A 16468-nucleotide genomic window follows, 5' to 3' on the forward strand; every position below is an offset into this window, starting at 1 on the left:
CTGAGTGGCATAGTTACCCAAAATACTACAAGACGAATTATTGTCTTAGTCCCATCTTTTCTCACCTCAGCTAGATAATGACTAATTTTTGAGTTTAATTTTTGAGTTTGAGGCACTTTCTTGGGCAGAGACTGTGCTTTTGGTACCGGAAACTGACAGGCAATCAAAATATGCATTACCAGGTTTTAGGAACGTTAAAAAATTTCCAAAAGACAATAAAACTTACCTGATCTATGTTAGATTTTCTGTATTAAAATGTGTTAAAGGTGTAGAAAAATGTCAATCTGGGCAAAAGTTTTATATTAGGAAACCCAAAATACAGGCCTGATCAGATTTCCACAGAGATCCTAGTGGAAAAAATGTTCCCCTAATGGTTTACACATTCCTATCTAATGCCCACCCTTTCTTGTATTACTTGTTTAATCATCGAATGGGTATTTTGCTCATGAAGTGCTTGTGAAAATGAGGGCCTAATTGCATTGGTCAGAGCCAAGCATAGCACTGGCAGATAATTTGATGGTTCCAAGAGTAAAGGCGTATGGCCAGGTGTCTTAATCCTCACCCACTGCAGAGGCACACATTTCTAGGATGGCAGCAGACATCATTTTTTTTTAAAGTACTTCTTGGGGACTGCTATACATAGCCTTAAAAACTTCTCCTGCCTTCAGCAAATACACCATCAGTATTAATTCTTTCTGAGCCCTATTTGTTGATGAAGATATTTGTTCACAAAACAGAGCCATGAATTTAACTTTGCAGACCACCAACTCCTATAATTACAGAGATCTTCCTGTTGATAGCAGGTGATACAGAACGGGTTTTCAAGAGATTTAGGTGGTGACTCTACATGCATTTCTTCGGTGACAGTACTGCTTTATGCAGCCTCTCTGTCCCACCTTTCCCAGCAGACAGCTTTTCCCCAATGCCACCCTGGTCCATCTGTGCTAGTTACAAACCGGAAGTGAACCAGGGAACTGACCGGGCTGAAAAACAACTGCTTCTTTTCCTGAAACAGTTCCCTGACCCAGCTCACTGGTGAAATGGTTAGACAAGAGTGCAGAGGTGGGTGCTGTTTAAGCTAGTTTAAATCCAACAGTTGAAGAAGGTTGAAGTCTCAGTTTTTAGTGCCTCTAGTGCCTCAAAGAGCTTTAAGAACCTGTGTATGGTTTTGAGCAGGAAGTTGTCCAAGTGCATCCAAACTACCAGAGATTATTTATATGCTTAAGCATGTGCTTAAATACTTTGTGAACTGGGAGCACTGTTGAAACAAGAAGACATCTATAAAAGCATTTGTTGCTTTTTGATCCCAAACTCTTCCACTTATGTGGAAAAAAAAATTGTTATTTATATGTAGGACTGTTTTCCTTAAAACAGGACATACTTTCCTATCACAAACGAAGTCAGCAACGCCTTCCTCCTGGCTTGTATCTGGGTTACCTTAAACTCTGCAGTTCTGTGGATCAAATCAAAGTTCTCGTGTTGCAGAAGTTGCCTAATGTCCTGTGTCATGTCAAAATCCGAGACAACAGCAATGTCTCCAAGTAAGTGAATATACACGTATTTACACACACATATTTAGAGAGAGAACATTAAGTCTAATGCAATTTGCCATTGGAGAACTGTACCTGCCAGCAAACTGTGGCTCAGGTGTGTACCATAGAGATCAGTGCTGAACTAAGTAGGTACACCTGTGTATTTCCAGCAATTCTGAAGGCCTATCCAGAAAAGATACATATGAGCCCGTTCGTTTCTAAGGACAGTATTCTGTGGTTGCTCACATTTTGCACAGTGGTAATGATCTTCTATTATGTCTTTTGGGAAGATCATAGCCTGCAGCCCTGATTCAGCTTCCAGTGAATTCAGTGAAATTAATTTTCCCTGACCACGGGGTATTGGTGTTGGTGATTCCTCAGTGTATTCTTTTGTGTAATATCTGGTTTCTCACTCTAATACACAGCAAACATACATCCTATTTAGACAAATGCTGTCAGCCATTGAACTACTGTGCATCAGAAATGCCATTTTCCATTTGTCCACTGCTTCCCTTATCTATTGGGCATGTGTATGTATTGCCAGTGCCTAGTCCCTGCCTCGTGGGCAACACATTTTATTTGCCCCCCTCCCCCCTTCTTTTTTTTTGTGGATATTTTTAATCCCATACCATTTCAGAAACCAGCTGAGAATTTTGCATGATTCAAAGAGGAACTGGATATCTATATGGATAACAAGGATATCCAGAATGTAGAAGTTAATACTAACAAAAATTTTGGAAGGAATATGAAACCTACTGTTTCAGGGTTTATAACAATCTCTGACTCTTGAGTTTAAGATCAGATCTTTATTTGGGAGCAGATTGTTCCACATATATTACTCATTTTGCAGTGGGTTTTCTTGTAATTTTTTTCTTGAACGTTCAGTGCTGGATGCCTTTCAAGATTGAATAGTGCAGGGTGAATTAAGGATTTGGTCTTAAAAAGATGATCCGTATGTTTATCAGGTCTAGAATGGATATATGTCAAGCAAAACAAAACAAAACCAGGAAGTTTTTTGGCTCTAGTGAGTACAAGAGAGTTTGTCACAGAAATTAAACCTGCTAATTGTCACTGTTGTCATTTCCTATTCATGTTTTTTAAAATATTATAGTAGATATGGAATAAAATATGTGGAAAAGAAAACCTGGAGTGAGAAGTCTTAGTGAAATATTTCAAAGGCAGTTTGACTTTCAGATGTTAGAAAGGAATGTTCAGCCTGATGTACATGTGCTAGAAAAATTAAACTTTTCTAACTTAGATTTTTAACCACAAACAATCAGGATTGCACAATTTTAGAGTGTTTTGCTATATGAGGATTAAACTATCAACAGATCCCACATACACTGAATTCCTGCTTGTGCACTGAACTTTTGTTATATTTCTAATTTTAACTCAACTCAACATACAGAGATGAGTGGGAATGGATCCAAACACTTTCTGGCTCAGAATCTGTGGAAAGTATGGATCATACTTCAGACTGCCCTACTCAATTGTTCTTGTATGAGCTCCAGATGGCAGTGAAAGCTCTCCTTAAACAGATCAATCTACCTCTGCATCAGGTATTTTCCTTTGTGGTATTTATCACCCTTTTAAAAACTGATTCTTAAGAACACAACTATAAGCTACAAACAGTGTAACTTTCAAGTAGGAATTAAATGTTAAGGTTGCAAGAAAAGAAAAGCAGAGAAGCTTTCTATCCAATTACTCTATCTGAGGGAGAAAAACACCTTCAAGTAAACAGTTATTTTCCTAGATCTTTGAACATATAAGGATTGAGAGACTAATTTTAAAAAGCTTCTGTTTTTGCATCTGTTAGCATATTTGTGCAACTTTGGGCAGGTGCAAATACGCACTTTCTCATGAAACTCTAGTAGCTGTGAGCACCTTCACCCAGCTGGCAAAGACAGACAGGTATTTTCCCAGTGAAGCATGGCAACTGACTGTTCTTTTGGATGTAATGCTGAAGGTGAAAGGCCTGCTGAAGACACAGCACTTTGCAATTCTTTCACACACACATAAACATAAGACTTCTAAAACACATAGCTCCAGATTTCCAGATTGCTGTGGGTGAGGAGAGGTATCTGGCTTCTGGCTTTACATTTAGGTACAAGAAATGCATATGTGAATAAATAAAGAAGTCAGGGAGGATAATCTATGATGTGAAAGATCCATGAAAAAATAAGCTAAGGAGTTTGTTTCTTGTTTACATGAATTCCATTTTATTTTGGTCTACAAGGGTAAAGAGGTCTTACAGTAGAAGTAAATCATCTTTATATTTCATTTCAAGATCTGTTTGTGCAGCTAGAAAGATGTGGCCTTAAAATAAATGAATCTGGGTCTACATTTCTTGATTTTGAAAGGTTTAGGCTTTACTTTTAAAAAGGAATCCATCAGTGCTGCACCTTCTAGCCTAAGAAGAGCCAAGATTCAAGTAAATCCAAAATTAAGACAGATGGTGTGCTGCCTTGTGGTCAGTCAGTAATTCAATAGTGCTCTGTACAGGTCTCTATGCTAGTGTATTTTCTTGGATGTTATAGCTTTTGTGCATCTTTTTTTTTTTTTTTTTAAGCTAGGGACTAAAGTACTGAAATCAATGTGCAATTTGTTCCTTAGGCTGCAGTTCAGCCAAGCATTTAAGTTCATCTATTGTGCATGAGGGATAGACATAAACATGACCTTGCAGTTAAACAGTTATAAATGTTTCGATGATTCAGGACCAAACTTCTTTGTTAATGAATTGAATTTTTGCTTCAAGAGATTTACTTAGGTATTTTTATTATTTTTGGGGCAAACAGAATCATGGACAGTGACACTGTTGGATACCCAGTGTAAAATGCAGTGCTGCACACAGCAGCTATACAGCAGCCTCGGGCCAAATCCTGTGTGTGCCATTTTCTCCTGCTGCAGCACTTGTTAAACCTTTTCAGTGCTATGTTGAGGGAGAGCTGCATATTTCTCTTAACCAACCCTAAATTGAATCTTAAAGGTTTTTAATTGAATCCATTTTCATGTTTTCACATAATTATGCAATCATAATCTTGAAAAGCACATGGCATGTGATCATTTTCTGCCTAATAAGAAACATAAATGTTGTTTTCAGGGGGGTTGTGCCTGTGTGTTGTTTTAATGTGGAACATTGCAGCTTTAAATCTTTATTTTATGTAGTGACATGAACCCACATTTAGAGCCCCCCCCCCCCAAATATTTATGTTTTATAAAAATTCCGAGCTTGATGTTGTGCAAATTTTCTTTAATGTTTTATATCATTTGGGGTGTTGTTTATATAAGTGCCATGTTGTAATTCTCTCCTATTTCTTCCCCCGCGCGTGTCCCTCTACAGGCTAAGCACTTCCGTCTGTATACACAGGAGGTGTTGGAACTGGGTCACAATGTCTCCTTTCTTCTCCTGCTCCCCGCCTCAGACGACGTCTGCACTGCCCCAGGACAGAATAATCCTTACACCCCACACTCAGGATTTCTTAACCTCCCTCTTCAGATGTTTGAACTCGGTATAGTAGCTTGCTTCACCTAGAAATATTAACCCAGTCTCCTTATAATAAAATCACAAAGTTGTATCTGTTTTCCCCCTTGTCCCAGTGGAGAGTCAATAAATCACATGATGGCTTTGGCAACAACACTACCTATAACTGTGTACAAGTTATAGAGGGAGCAGAGCAGTTAAAGCATATACTGAAGCAATCATTATTGAAATGCAAAGCATAGAGCAAAGCCCACAGTTATCCAGTATGTCTACAAGCTTATTTGGAAGACGATGTTCTTTAAAAAACAGAATCAAAAAATTACAACATGGCAAGTTTGGAGTGTAAAAGCAGATGCAAAAAAGAACCATCCCTCTAAGTTGTCACAAGAATAACCAGTTTTGAAGAGGAGAATTTTTGCAGCTCCTGCTTACAGATAGTCCTACTCAAGGTCTGACTCCCTCACAACTTTGTGAAAGGTCTGAGTGGAGTTTCTAGCTCAGGGTCATCTCTTTCCTTTTGATTTCTGGAAAAAAAAATGTGGGAGACTCAGTCCTATTGCTGTGGTGCAAGAAAAGCCTGTTTTTGTGAAAAATGCTAAAGTACTAGACTTGAATCTACTTCTTTAGGGAGCACTGTGCTGTGCTCCTCCTGTTGAACTGCATTGCTGACTAGGTAAGAATCCTCCAAAACAGGATTTTACAACTGTCTAACTGAAAGCAGAAGATGCTTCAGCTCTAAGCTCCTCTATTTCTCATTTCTTTCTCATTGGTCCACAAAGTAAAGAAAGGCTCCACATGAAAGCAGCCCACAAAGACTTCATAGTTCTTTTTAGAAAGAATATGATGAGTAAGGGGACTGCTGCGCCTTATGCATTAGTCTCCTCTGTTTCCTTCTGGCCTGTAAAACTGCTTGTCATTTCTTTACTCTGCCTTGGAGAAGAGAGAATGGTAAGAGCCAAAACTGATGGAGACAGTCCACAAGGAGCCACTACAGAATAGGTCTCTAGTGGCAACTGGGTCCTCAGTGATATATCTGTCTAGTGTTTATATGACACCACTACCATCACCACCATATTTCCTATATGTCATTGCTGAGTGCTGGTAGAGTCACTAATGTGGGGGAATGGTAGCTGGAAATTAATGGAGGGTCTTTCAGCTAAAGCTATGGTTCTGCAGTCATAGTAGATCTGTGACCTACCATCATCCAGCAGCCCAAATTTGATTTGAATCAGGCAGGAACATATGATTGTGTTTATGTCACATCAGCCAGAGCAGACAAAGTGGTGCCCATGACAACTCTAGGTTTTTATCCTGGTTGTGGGAGGACAGATAACAGCTGAGCTGCCATAAAATTATGAGTGGTACAGACAGACAATACGTGAGCTGGTGTATAGTCTGCCATGGCAAAGTTATCCCTTCAACAGAAAACTAACGTAATTAGTTCAGTGCTTTGGGTCACATGGCTGTGGCATTTGATGTGGCTGTAGTGCCCTAATGCCAGATTTACTGTCTTCTTGACATGCAACCTTGAGGTCTACAATTAGACTCTGTGTATTCAGCATATTATTTCTCCCTATGAGAGGTGACTACTGCATTCACTGTGCAAATTAATGCACAAAGTATATTCATCTCTGGTGTAATCCATCTTCGTATTAGAGGTCTTGCAAACTATTTAACTCCCATCACATGGTACATAAACCATGGGCAGGAGCCATGCTCACTTCTGGAAGGTAGTTTGCAGGGGGCTGACAAATCAATAGACACCGAGCAAGATGATGTGGTGCTGATAAACATGCAACAAAGTAATCTCTAAAACATCAGTCTGGGTGTAGACCTCTCTGTTTAGCAATGTTGCTGCAGTGGGGAAGCAATTCTTGTCAGAGAGAACAGTATGGAAAGCTGAATTTTACCTCTTTTTTTTTTTAAAGTAAGCAGTCATCTGGCCAAAGGCAGATGACATTTTCTATATGACTTATTATATATGTATCCCTGATGTTCTATAAAGTGACTGTGATTCACATCTCAAATATTAGAAGCTTCCATTCCCCATTAGCTGGTGGCTACCAACTATATAATTGCATAACCACAAAAGACTATGTTGAAGTAACATTTGTTAAAGTAACATTAAAGGGTCTGACTTAAAACCACAAAGGCTAGAAACTTCAGCACTGAAGCTGAAACCGCGGCTGTAATTCACTCAAGAGTCCACCACATATGGCATATATACTGTAAGACCACACACTATTCAGACTAGATCCCTGCAATATCTAGGCATCATTGGGAAACCAGAAGGTAGAATTCTTTCTTCCACTCTCTCTCTCTCTTTTTTTTTTTTTGGTGGGATTTCTGTGTTCAGATTAGGCCTTTATTGTTACATTAATCATGTTTCTGTGATCAGATTTCGTATTTTGAGAAATTCTTAACTTTTCTTCTCATGTTGTTTGCAAGGAATAAATAGATCTGGGGCACTGTTTTTATTTCTGTTTTAATATTTGTGATAAGAAGAGTGTATGCATTTGCACTTGAAATACCCTGAAAAATATCATGACCCAATCCAGAAAAGTAGCAGTATTAATCCAGCTGCCATTCACTGGTATAACAAGATCATGCTGTATGCTTGCAATGAATGGGGAAGTATTTCTGAAAACTTGCTCTCCCTCAGCAAGATTCGTATGTCTATACTGCAGTTTGCAGAGATAACTGGCAAGTTCTGTCTGAGCAAATGCAGGTTCTGGAACAATATAGCTTTAAGAAGCCAGGTAAATTAACATTTGTGAAGCTCCGTGGCTTCATAGCTGTTCTGTCTCTTAGCTCTTTCAGAGGTAGCTCACATAGCTCTTTGCTACCGCAAAGTCAAATTACACAAAGCAAGATGTCAGTCTGGAGCTTTCTGTGTTACTCTTTTGCACAAGAATTCAGAGGATGCTATGTGATAACACCTATCCAAGTTATAATTGTTTCACTCAAACTGTCTTATCACTGAAATGTTTTTAATGCTGCCATTTACATTTGAGTTACTGATTTATGTTAGCCTAGGCCAAAAGAAAGTTATCACCTTCCAAAACGATACTTTCATTCTGAAACACTCAATTGAAAAACAAGCAAACAAACAAAAAGATGGGTTCCCTTTGAAAATCATGTCACTGCTTGCTTGATGAAAGAAATGATGAGCCTCAGAAAAAACAGCCTTTCTGATTTAAGCTATCATGGGCAACATAGCCTCTGCAGTTGCATACTAAGAGCCTGATTATCCCTTCACATAGATATAAATTAGAAATGACTCTTTTGAAATCGATGAAGTAACAGAGTAAGTCCAGTGTAAATGAGAGGAGAGTTAGAGCCTGTGTTATTTATTTCTAGCTTAAAGTAACCCATCCAGAGAGTTAGTAATTACATTTAATAAAATGTGTGTTCTGAAAGCTAAGGATTTCATATTTCATAACCAGAATATAAGTGTTTCCTTTGCACTTGGTCTTTTCACAGTTCATTTTTGCTGTTACAAGGAAAAATTTATAAGCCTGTATTGCCGCCTTTCTGCTGTCATAGAGCTGGACTCTCTGAAAACCCAGCAATCCCTAAGGGAAGCAATTTCAGACAGTGAAGTCGCTGCAGCCAAACAAAGACACCAGCAAGTTATAGACTACATACAGGTAATAGTCTGTTTCTGACTATTCCAATGAGATTTTAAGGTGGCTTTCTTAAAAATTGCATAAGGCTGTAATTTGAAATCTAAATGGAGAATTATTTACAGACATCATAAAAAGAGCAGTTGTATCAAAAGTGCAATTCTGCTTTTATGAAATTCAAGCCCAGAACATGATTTTCTTAGTTGTTGCTTTTATACAAGGATTTTTACGGGTAAAATCAAATGACAGTCATACTAGACTGTTATACAGAACTGTGTCAGTCTGCTTGTAAAACTTACTCTCGTCTAATGCAAGGTAAGGTAGTGCCTGGCTAGTACATGGCATTCATTTGGGTAATAGTTTTTATCTGTCTTAGGGGATTGAGGATATTTTTCACCACAATAAATTGCCAATTAAAAAAAAATAAAAATGAAAATTCATCTTAGGTTGTAGAAACAATCTTTATCGACAGTATCACAGGGAAGAAAGCAGCTCTGTGTGAAAGACGACAAGCTAACCCTGGAAGCGTTCATATGTCTGTACAGCACTGTGCAGAAATATTGCCTCAGTCCCCCAGTTATCTGTCCTTCTACAAGTGAGGTGCAGATCAGTTTACAGCTCTATATTCTTAATATACAAGCAACTTTCTGTTGAAATAGGGGCCAAGACAACCACTTATTGATAACATGTTTGGCCCTCCATAATTATGAACAAGATGATAATATCTCTGTTCCTCCTTTTTCTGAATTCATATCCCCTTTGTCTTATCTGCTTTAGAGCTGTTGGAAACCTGCAGGGGAGCAGAGAGAAATATACCATTTTGCTTGCACATCCCCACTATCTCCATCCTTCTCATCTTCCTATTCTCACACTTAGAAACTCTGGTTTCTCCCCAGCGTGCAGGAGCATCTGGGAAATTTTTACTCTTCACATCAAAAATAAATGTATGTACATATACACTGCATAGACAGTTCTATGTTCCTTTTCTCCGGTGTCTGAGTCACATACATATGCTGGGAAAATATGGGAGAATATTTTAAACTTCAGTGTTTTGTGCTGAATTATTGTGACAGTGTATTAGCCTTGTCAGGTTTCCTCTCAAATGAAAACCAGCTGTATTCCACCTATTGGCAAAAATATCTCAGCCCACCACATACCGCAATCTTCAGTGGTGACCACAAAACCGCGAGAGCAGTTCTGTGATCCTAGATCTAAGACAGTGTTGAAGTTACTACACAAACCAAACATTGTAAAGAGCAAGGGAGTCTATATAAATGCAGTTCTGAAAAGGAGTCAGAGGGCAACTAAAAAGTTAAAAACAACAACAACAAAAAAAAAACAGCAGATACGATAATCAGTATCTTTACCAGAATGTTAGTCAGTAACACAAGAAATTTACAATCACTGAAACTGAAATCGAAGTTAAAATGTAATTTACTGGGCATAATGCTTCAAATGTTCCTAAATTATTTAAGAACTACACTTCATTAAAATGACTGGTTCATTGTACTGTAAGGCACTACAGAGTGGCATCAGGGAGAGAACCAACAAGATTTACATTTTCATAAACTGGAAGCAGTATGATTTTGTTTGGAGTTGAAGGAGGATTACAGAAAGAAAATATAAGATCCTCAAAATCAAATAGGTGAGAAGTTTGCTAACTGGACACACAATTGTATTTTATTCATGGAGCTATGCTGAAGTCTTGAAATTAAAGCAGATTATGAATGAACCATTTGCTTTTCTTAGTATACATTCTGAGCCCAAATTAACTCACTGGCAAGGCTTGCACTGACATCATTGGAGCCAGGATTTCACCTCTACGTAAAAATGGACATACTAGGTTAAAATAGCTATCCAGTTATCCTATCTCCAACAGGGCTCTGCAAGAAATACCCTAGCTATTCTGTCTAATCTGAAGTATCCTTTGGCAAGAAATCCACAGTTTGATTATGCTTTTTGTGAAAAATTATCTCCAGCTAAGAGGATGTGCTGGACAACTGGTCTTAGAATATATCAGTTTACAGTCTTCTTTTTTCATTGATCCCTCAGTTATTTCGCTTTTGATAATACTCACTGCACAAAGTACCACTCACTTTTGCCTGCCCATTTACTGACCCAAGGCTGTTTGTCCTTTATATTCTTTCAGAATGTAGGTTGTGTAACTGCAAGGTAGTTTCCTTTAAACACTGCAATATTAATATGAAGGCTCACTGCTTTAAATGCAGAAGCTTCTGCAAGAAGAGAGGCACAAGGGAAGCTCTAGAAAGGATACCGCAGCAGATGTATATTATATTCACAGCTATATCTCATTCACTGATTGCAGCAACATTTACTCAGTCGTCAAAGATCTTGAATTGCCTGAAGAAATTGAAAGTCTTCATTATCAGAAGACTCACAAGACACACATTAAACAGCATCTTTGCATAGATATTTAACGTTGTATCCTGACATTGATTTAGGCACTTGTGTCTTATTGCCATCAACAGGCATGAGTTAGAACTGTCCTAGTATAGATTTATACTGTTAAAATGCATACAGGCTAAAAAGATAAGGGAGCAGACGTGCAGTTTGTCTCACAGGTTTGCTGCAACCCTTCATGCATATACACATGCACATATATTCTTCTGTTCAAAAACAGGGTTTGACCTGAGCATTCTGCTTTTGAACATAATTCTGGGTTCACAAGAATCCTTGAGACATCTTGATTTCATTCCAATACAAAACAAAACTGACTTTCAAGTGTGCTACAAATTTAGTCAAACTTTATGCTCCATCAAAAGACAATTATCATTTCTTTCTGTGTCAGAGCTTAGGCCTAGATTCATCCGTCCTAACTCCAAGTTCTTAGTTGAGGTATTTAATTTAAAAGTCTGATCCTAGGCAGACCTTGCAGTGCTGAACGAGAAAAAGCACCTAACCAAAGGCAGTTCAGACCATCTAAAATCAGAAGTCTCCTGTCAGGGAGCCTGCTTGTCTGCTGTCTGTTGGCAGTGACTACTCACCTACTTAGGCACTTGAAACTACACACTTATACAAAATTAATATACAGACTTAATTGTAGTTTTTCATCATTTCTTTTTTCCTCAAAAGCAAATTGATGATATCTGGAGGGAAATGAGATGGATCACAGAAGCACTGCAGTATGCCAGATACAAGCAGCCAGCAGCTGGCCTACCAATAAAGAAGCTTGTGAATCTTTCAGAACACTCTCAAAAGAAAATCAGTTCAACTTCTTCACATCTAGATTGTCTTCCTTCACCGCCCCCCTCACCTGAGGCTAGAAGCCAGAGGAGAAAAGCTGTGAGTGGTAAGAGAATTTTGTTTGTTCATCAAGCAAAATCTTTGAACTCACTTTTAATTATAACAGTTCTTGAATTTCATTTTATAAAAGGAGTAATTTTTTCCAATACCTGACAAGGTTATTTTAACAATCAATTTGCCAATCATTTGCCACTTACTATCCTGAGATCCTTCTATAGCCTTTACTTTTTTTTTTTTCCTTTCAGCTACTCAGAATAATTGCTCATCAGCAGCCAACTTTATCATCTCACTATTCCAGATCATTTAATGTCCTGTCACTGACTTCTCCACAATTAGTAAAGTCCATCCATAGTGAAAGCTGCCTATTCCATTTGTTGTCTTCACCAACAATCTGCTATTAATATATGGAAGGGGCTTTCCCTCTTTCTCAATTACAGCTTCATTTCTTAAGAATCTTTGGTAAAGAACCTTCTCAAAAAGCTCTTCAGAAATGTAAGGATGCCTACATACTAGTGCTTCTTACACTGTGCATATGTTCACAGCCTCACTAGATTGGTGAGATACAAATTACTAAACAAAAGCTACAAATTCTTTATCATCACTCACATATTTGTCTGTTCTTTATCATAGTTTCTAACAATTTGTCCAGAATCTAAGTTAAACTTTTCCATAATATCCATTTCTCACCTTCTGTTTCTGTGATAATATAGCCATTTTCTTTCCATGATTTGACTACTCCTCTGCTTTGGAGCAATTCATTCTTATGCTCCTCTTGCTTTGTTTTGATAGAGCAAATTTTAGTGCCAGTAGTCCAGTTTGATTCAACAGCCATTTTCACATACCTCAGTGCTCTCAGTGCTTTAGCCAGGCACTTTAAAACACAAAATTACACTAATAAGTACCCACTTCATTGGCCATTATTGCTTCTCTGAACAGCTGGAAAATTAAACTGATGAAAGAAATAGATCACAGCGAGTAAAAATGAAACAAATTAAACAGTAGCACCTAATTTGCTAACAGAAGAAGGACTTTGCATAAAAATGTAAGCCCTTATTCTTCTGAGCTGTCTATAAGCAATGAATAAATGAAACAGTAGAAACAAAAGCAATAGATGCTGCATTATACAACAACCATGACCATTTTGGTAATAATAATTTGTTTTATTTTGTTTTTTCAAATTGGCACTTTTTTGCAGTTAAGAAAAAAATATAAATCTACTCTGATTAGACTAGGTTAAAAAAAAGAAAAAAAAAAAAAGAAAGAAACCCAAACATGATAGTGCTTTGATTCTTTCCATTACATGGTGGTGTTCTTTCTCAGCACCTTATGCTAAATTTTCCCTGTATTACAGATCATGAACACAGAATAATCCTTAGCTCTGGCACCATGTAACCTACAGCATTATCTTGCCCTGCATGGGATTGATTCTTTATTGTTGCACTATAGTGTAATTTATACTAGGTCAAAGTGAATAGCCAGCACTGTATAAAATCTACAGGTTTTTTCTTTGGATCTATTACAAACTGTCCACAGCTATGGAGCATCAATCTGTTCTATCACATATGCCACTATTTATTATGTTATTGGTCTTTCAGTAGCCAAAGGACAGCAGAGATTTCAATGCCAGTGTGAGTTTTTTTCAACAAATTCACATTTGAATTGTGTGTGTCTGTTTTTGGGCTTGAACACACATAATTAAGCCAACAGGGAAAAAGGTAGTCATCTACCTCCATGCCCTGCCTCAAGCTTCTGGTATATAAATGCACTTGCACCCTACTCACAGACAGAGAGAGGTATCACTCTGCAGTACCTCAACCAACATCTTTAATAAAACCAGAACCTGGATTAGATTTTCTTTGTCTCCCAAATAGCCATCTCTATGAAATGTGGTGAAGGCAAGGTAAAAGAAAACACATCCTTTCGGAACTTAATCCCAATTCAAATTCAAATTCTTCCCTCTGTTTAGTTGAATAAATGAATCCTCTCTGCTTTTCTTAGTTCTGCCACCACCTCTGTAACATATCTGTAAAAACTCCCTGACTACTGTCTTTTCTGTCACATAGGCCCATACAAAATTCTGCAGAGGAAACAAATATATATTTTCAGGACTGTAGATATTATTCTGAATAAAGAAAAAAATACATAAGTGACAGGTAAGCAGTTTTTCCCTTGTGCTCGTCTTCTTAGTGTTAATGAGTTCTTCTTGCAGATTCCCAGCCCTGCTCAGATGAAGAAGGCTGCTCTGAAGTATTCCTTCCAACTGACAGTGACTATGATTCCAGCGATGCATTAAGCCCCAGAGAATTAGACTTGATTTATTCCTCCTCACATGACATATCCCAGCAGGCAGGCAGTGGCCTGGGTGGTAGTGCACCTGATGTTCTCCAAGTCCATGACATGAAGCCTTGCCTAACATTGAAAGAAGGCCTGACAGAGTGTAGTGCCTTTGATACTAATGCTGAACATTGCACAGAGTATATGAGCAATCTAACAATGTCAGGGAATATATCAAAAAGCATAGACAAGTCCTCTAGCTCCAAGCAGCCATTGAGCTTTTTAGGGAAAAAAAAGCTAGGGAAACATCAACATTACAACTACTTCAGCAGGCATCATCGTTGGCTGCGTGTGCACAGCGAGACACAGTCTGCCTCTCTGTCTGAAGGCGTGTATACTCAGCATCTCATGAGATCTTCAGATTTATCTCAAGAACCTACCTCCAGTGAGCAGTTACAGATTCCCATTGATGGATCTCGGAGCACTTTCTTACCTCATGCATCCAGCCTTCCAGAAGATGGAAGAGGCAAGTATGAGGAATCGAGGCAGAATGTCCATAGGATATATGTGGAACCTTATAAAACAACACTTCTGAGTGAAGAGAACAATTCCTGGGGAGCGAGCATGCAGTCTGTAGAACATAAGGATGTGCACAATGCTATGCAACAGAAAATGGATCCAGATGATCAGTTGGGTTCTGCTGTCTCAGAAGTATTCAGCAGCACGCTTTAACCACAGACTTCTACATTGCTTCCCATTGCTCCACAAGGAGATAGTGAGCATCATACAAACAGGGCCATACTTTCAAAATCACTTGTAAAAATCCAGCTTCTGAAAATGGCAACTTGTGTCACTTTAAAGAATCCTAATCATTTGACTTCATCACCAGATATCTGGTCTTACAGCGGTATCTGTCACGATGCAAGCATTAGTATTTGCATTGGCAGTTTTGCAGGTAGGGTCCTAACAGTCACCACATAGCAGAACACTTCGTGGATGCAAATCTAGTAATCAGTTTTTGCAGTTCTCTTGATTTTCACCTATCTCCAAGCATGAAAAATTTTAAGCATGAGTGGTTCTGACTGCAATGTAGCAGACTCTATAACATCCTTGGTGTGCTCATGTTAGGACTGTGTCCTAATATTCTATTAACGTGTTTTCCACCATTTCCTATATTTTTTTCTATTTCTCAGCCCTCCTGAATATATATAGGTTGCATGTAACTAAAGTGCTAACTGATCTAGTAATATAATTATCCCAGAGTTTCTAGCCAGTTACAGAGAAGTGAAAATACAAAAGTTATCACTGATATTGCATGCACCATCTCTGAATGCTGCCAGAGCCTGATATAATAATTATCACACTGTTTGAGGTGTGGGCATTTTTTTTTTTAATTTTTTTTTTTCCTTCAGGAGCTTAGATTTCAAAAAAGGTGGCAGGCTATTTTAAAGGCTTAAAAGGCAGTCAACCTTTGAGGTCAAGAACAGACAGAATGAAGCTGAGCTCTGAATGAATAATATGCATGGTCTAAGTAAGATCGAAGTGAAGGTTGGTCTTTTCTGCTGCCCAGCACACAAGAATACATTTCTTTATGTTGCAGGCACTCTCAGGCAGTCTTTAGAAAGAAATGCACCTACTTTTGTTCCTGAGTATTCAGTGTATATTCAGGGGTATTTGATTTCTATGTCTGAAATTGGTATATTCTGGCAATTCCAGTTAGGGAAATTTGGGGTGCAGCTTGAATCTAAGATTTTTTATTTGTGCCACTGATAAATATTAATATCACAAGCAGGGTAGAAGATGGTGTTTTAGCACTCCATGTTTGTCTAAAGGCAGATCACAGTGAGTCACGATTTTGTCCTTTGCAACTAGAATAAGACTTATAGTACTACAGAAGATGATCTCAAAAATGAATGAGAACCATAACATTTGAGTCACTGAGAAATGAACTAATGTAGAGAGAAACCCCAGCTGTTGAACAAGCTTTAATTTTTCTTAAACAGTTCTTGAAGTTTAATTTTATAGGCCACATTCCTGCTGGTTAAATTCCCTCACTCCATGTTTGTGCAGCCCTCTACCTTTCAATTTTTCAGCCTCCAGGTGGATACATTCTAAGGCCTCCAATAAAGAGATTTGAGTTAAATAGTTGAGTTTACAAGTCCTTGAGGTGAAGGTAAGGATTTGGGCCCATGATCTGTGGTCCTTATTAAAATAGCACTTCCATAACCCCAGTGCTATTAAAATCCCTGTGAACTCAATCCATAAATTCAAAAATAAATGTTATTCACTAT

At 38.1% G+C, this 16468-nt stretch overlaps 1 protein-coding gene across 2 annotated transcripts in view; it reads left to right on the top strand.

Moving 5' to 3' along the window:
• ANKFN1 (ankyrin repeat and fibronectin type III domain containing 1) overlaps window positions 1-15208 on the top strand; it is a 103113-nt gene extending 87905 nt beyond the window's left edge. For both annotated transcript variants that reach the window (XM_048064245.2, XM_066980097.1), the window contains exons 14-19: window positions 1375-1541; window positions 2941-3091; window positions 4873-5041; window positions 8497-8663; window positions 11733-11949; window positions 14113-15208. In XM_048064245.2, coding sequence (XP_047920202.1) covers window positions 1375-1541; window positions 2941-3091; window positions 4873-5041; window positions 8497-8663; window positions 11733-11949; window positions 14113-14909 — 1668 coding nt within the window. In that variant the 3' untranslated portion in view covers window positions 14910-15208. The remainder of the gene's footprint in view (window positions 1-1374; window positions 1542-2940; window positions 3092-4872; window positions 5042-8496; window positions 8664-11732; window positions 11950-14112) is intronic.
• The last annotated feature ends 1260 nt before the right edge of the window (window positions 15209-16468 follow it).

Source organism: Anser cygnoides, chromosome 19 (genome assembly GCF_040182565.1).
Source record: "Anser cygnoides isolate HZ-2024a breed goose chromosome 19, Taihu_goose_T2T_genome, whole genome shotgun sequence".
Classification (NCBI taxonomy): domain Eukaryota; kingdom Metazoa; phylum Chordata; class Aves; order Anseriformes; family Anatidae; genus Anser; species Anser cygnoides.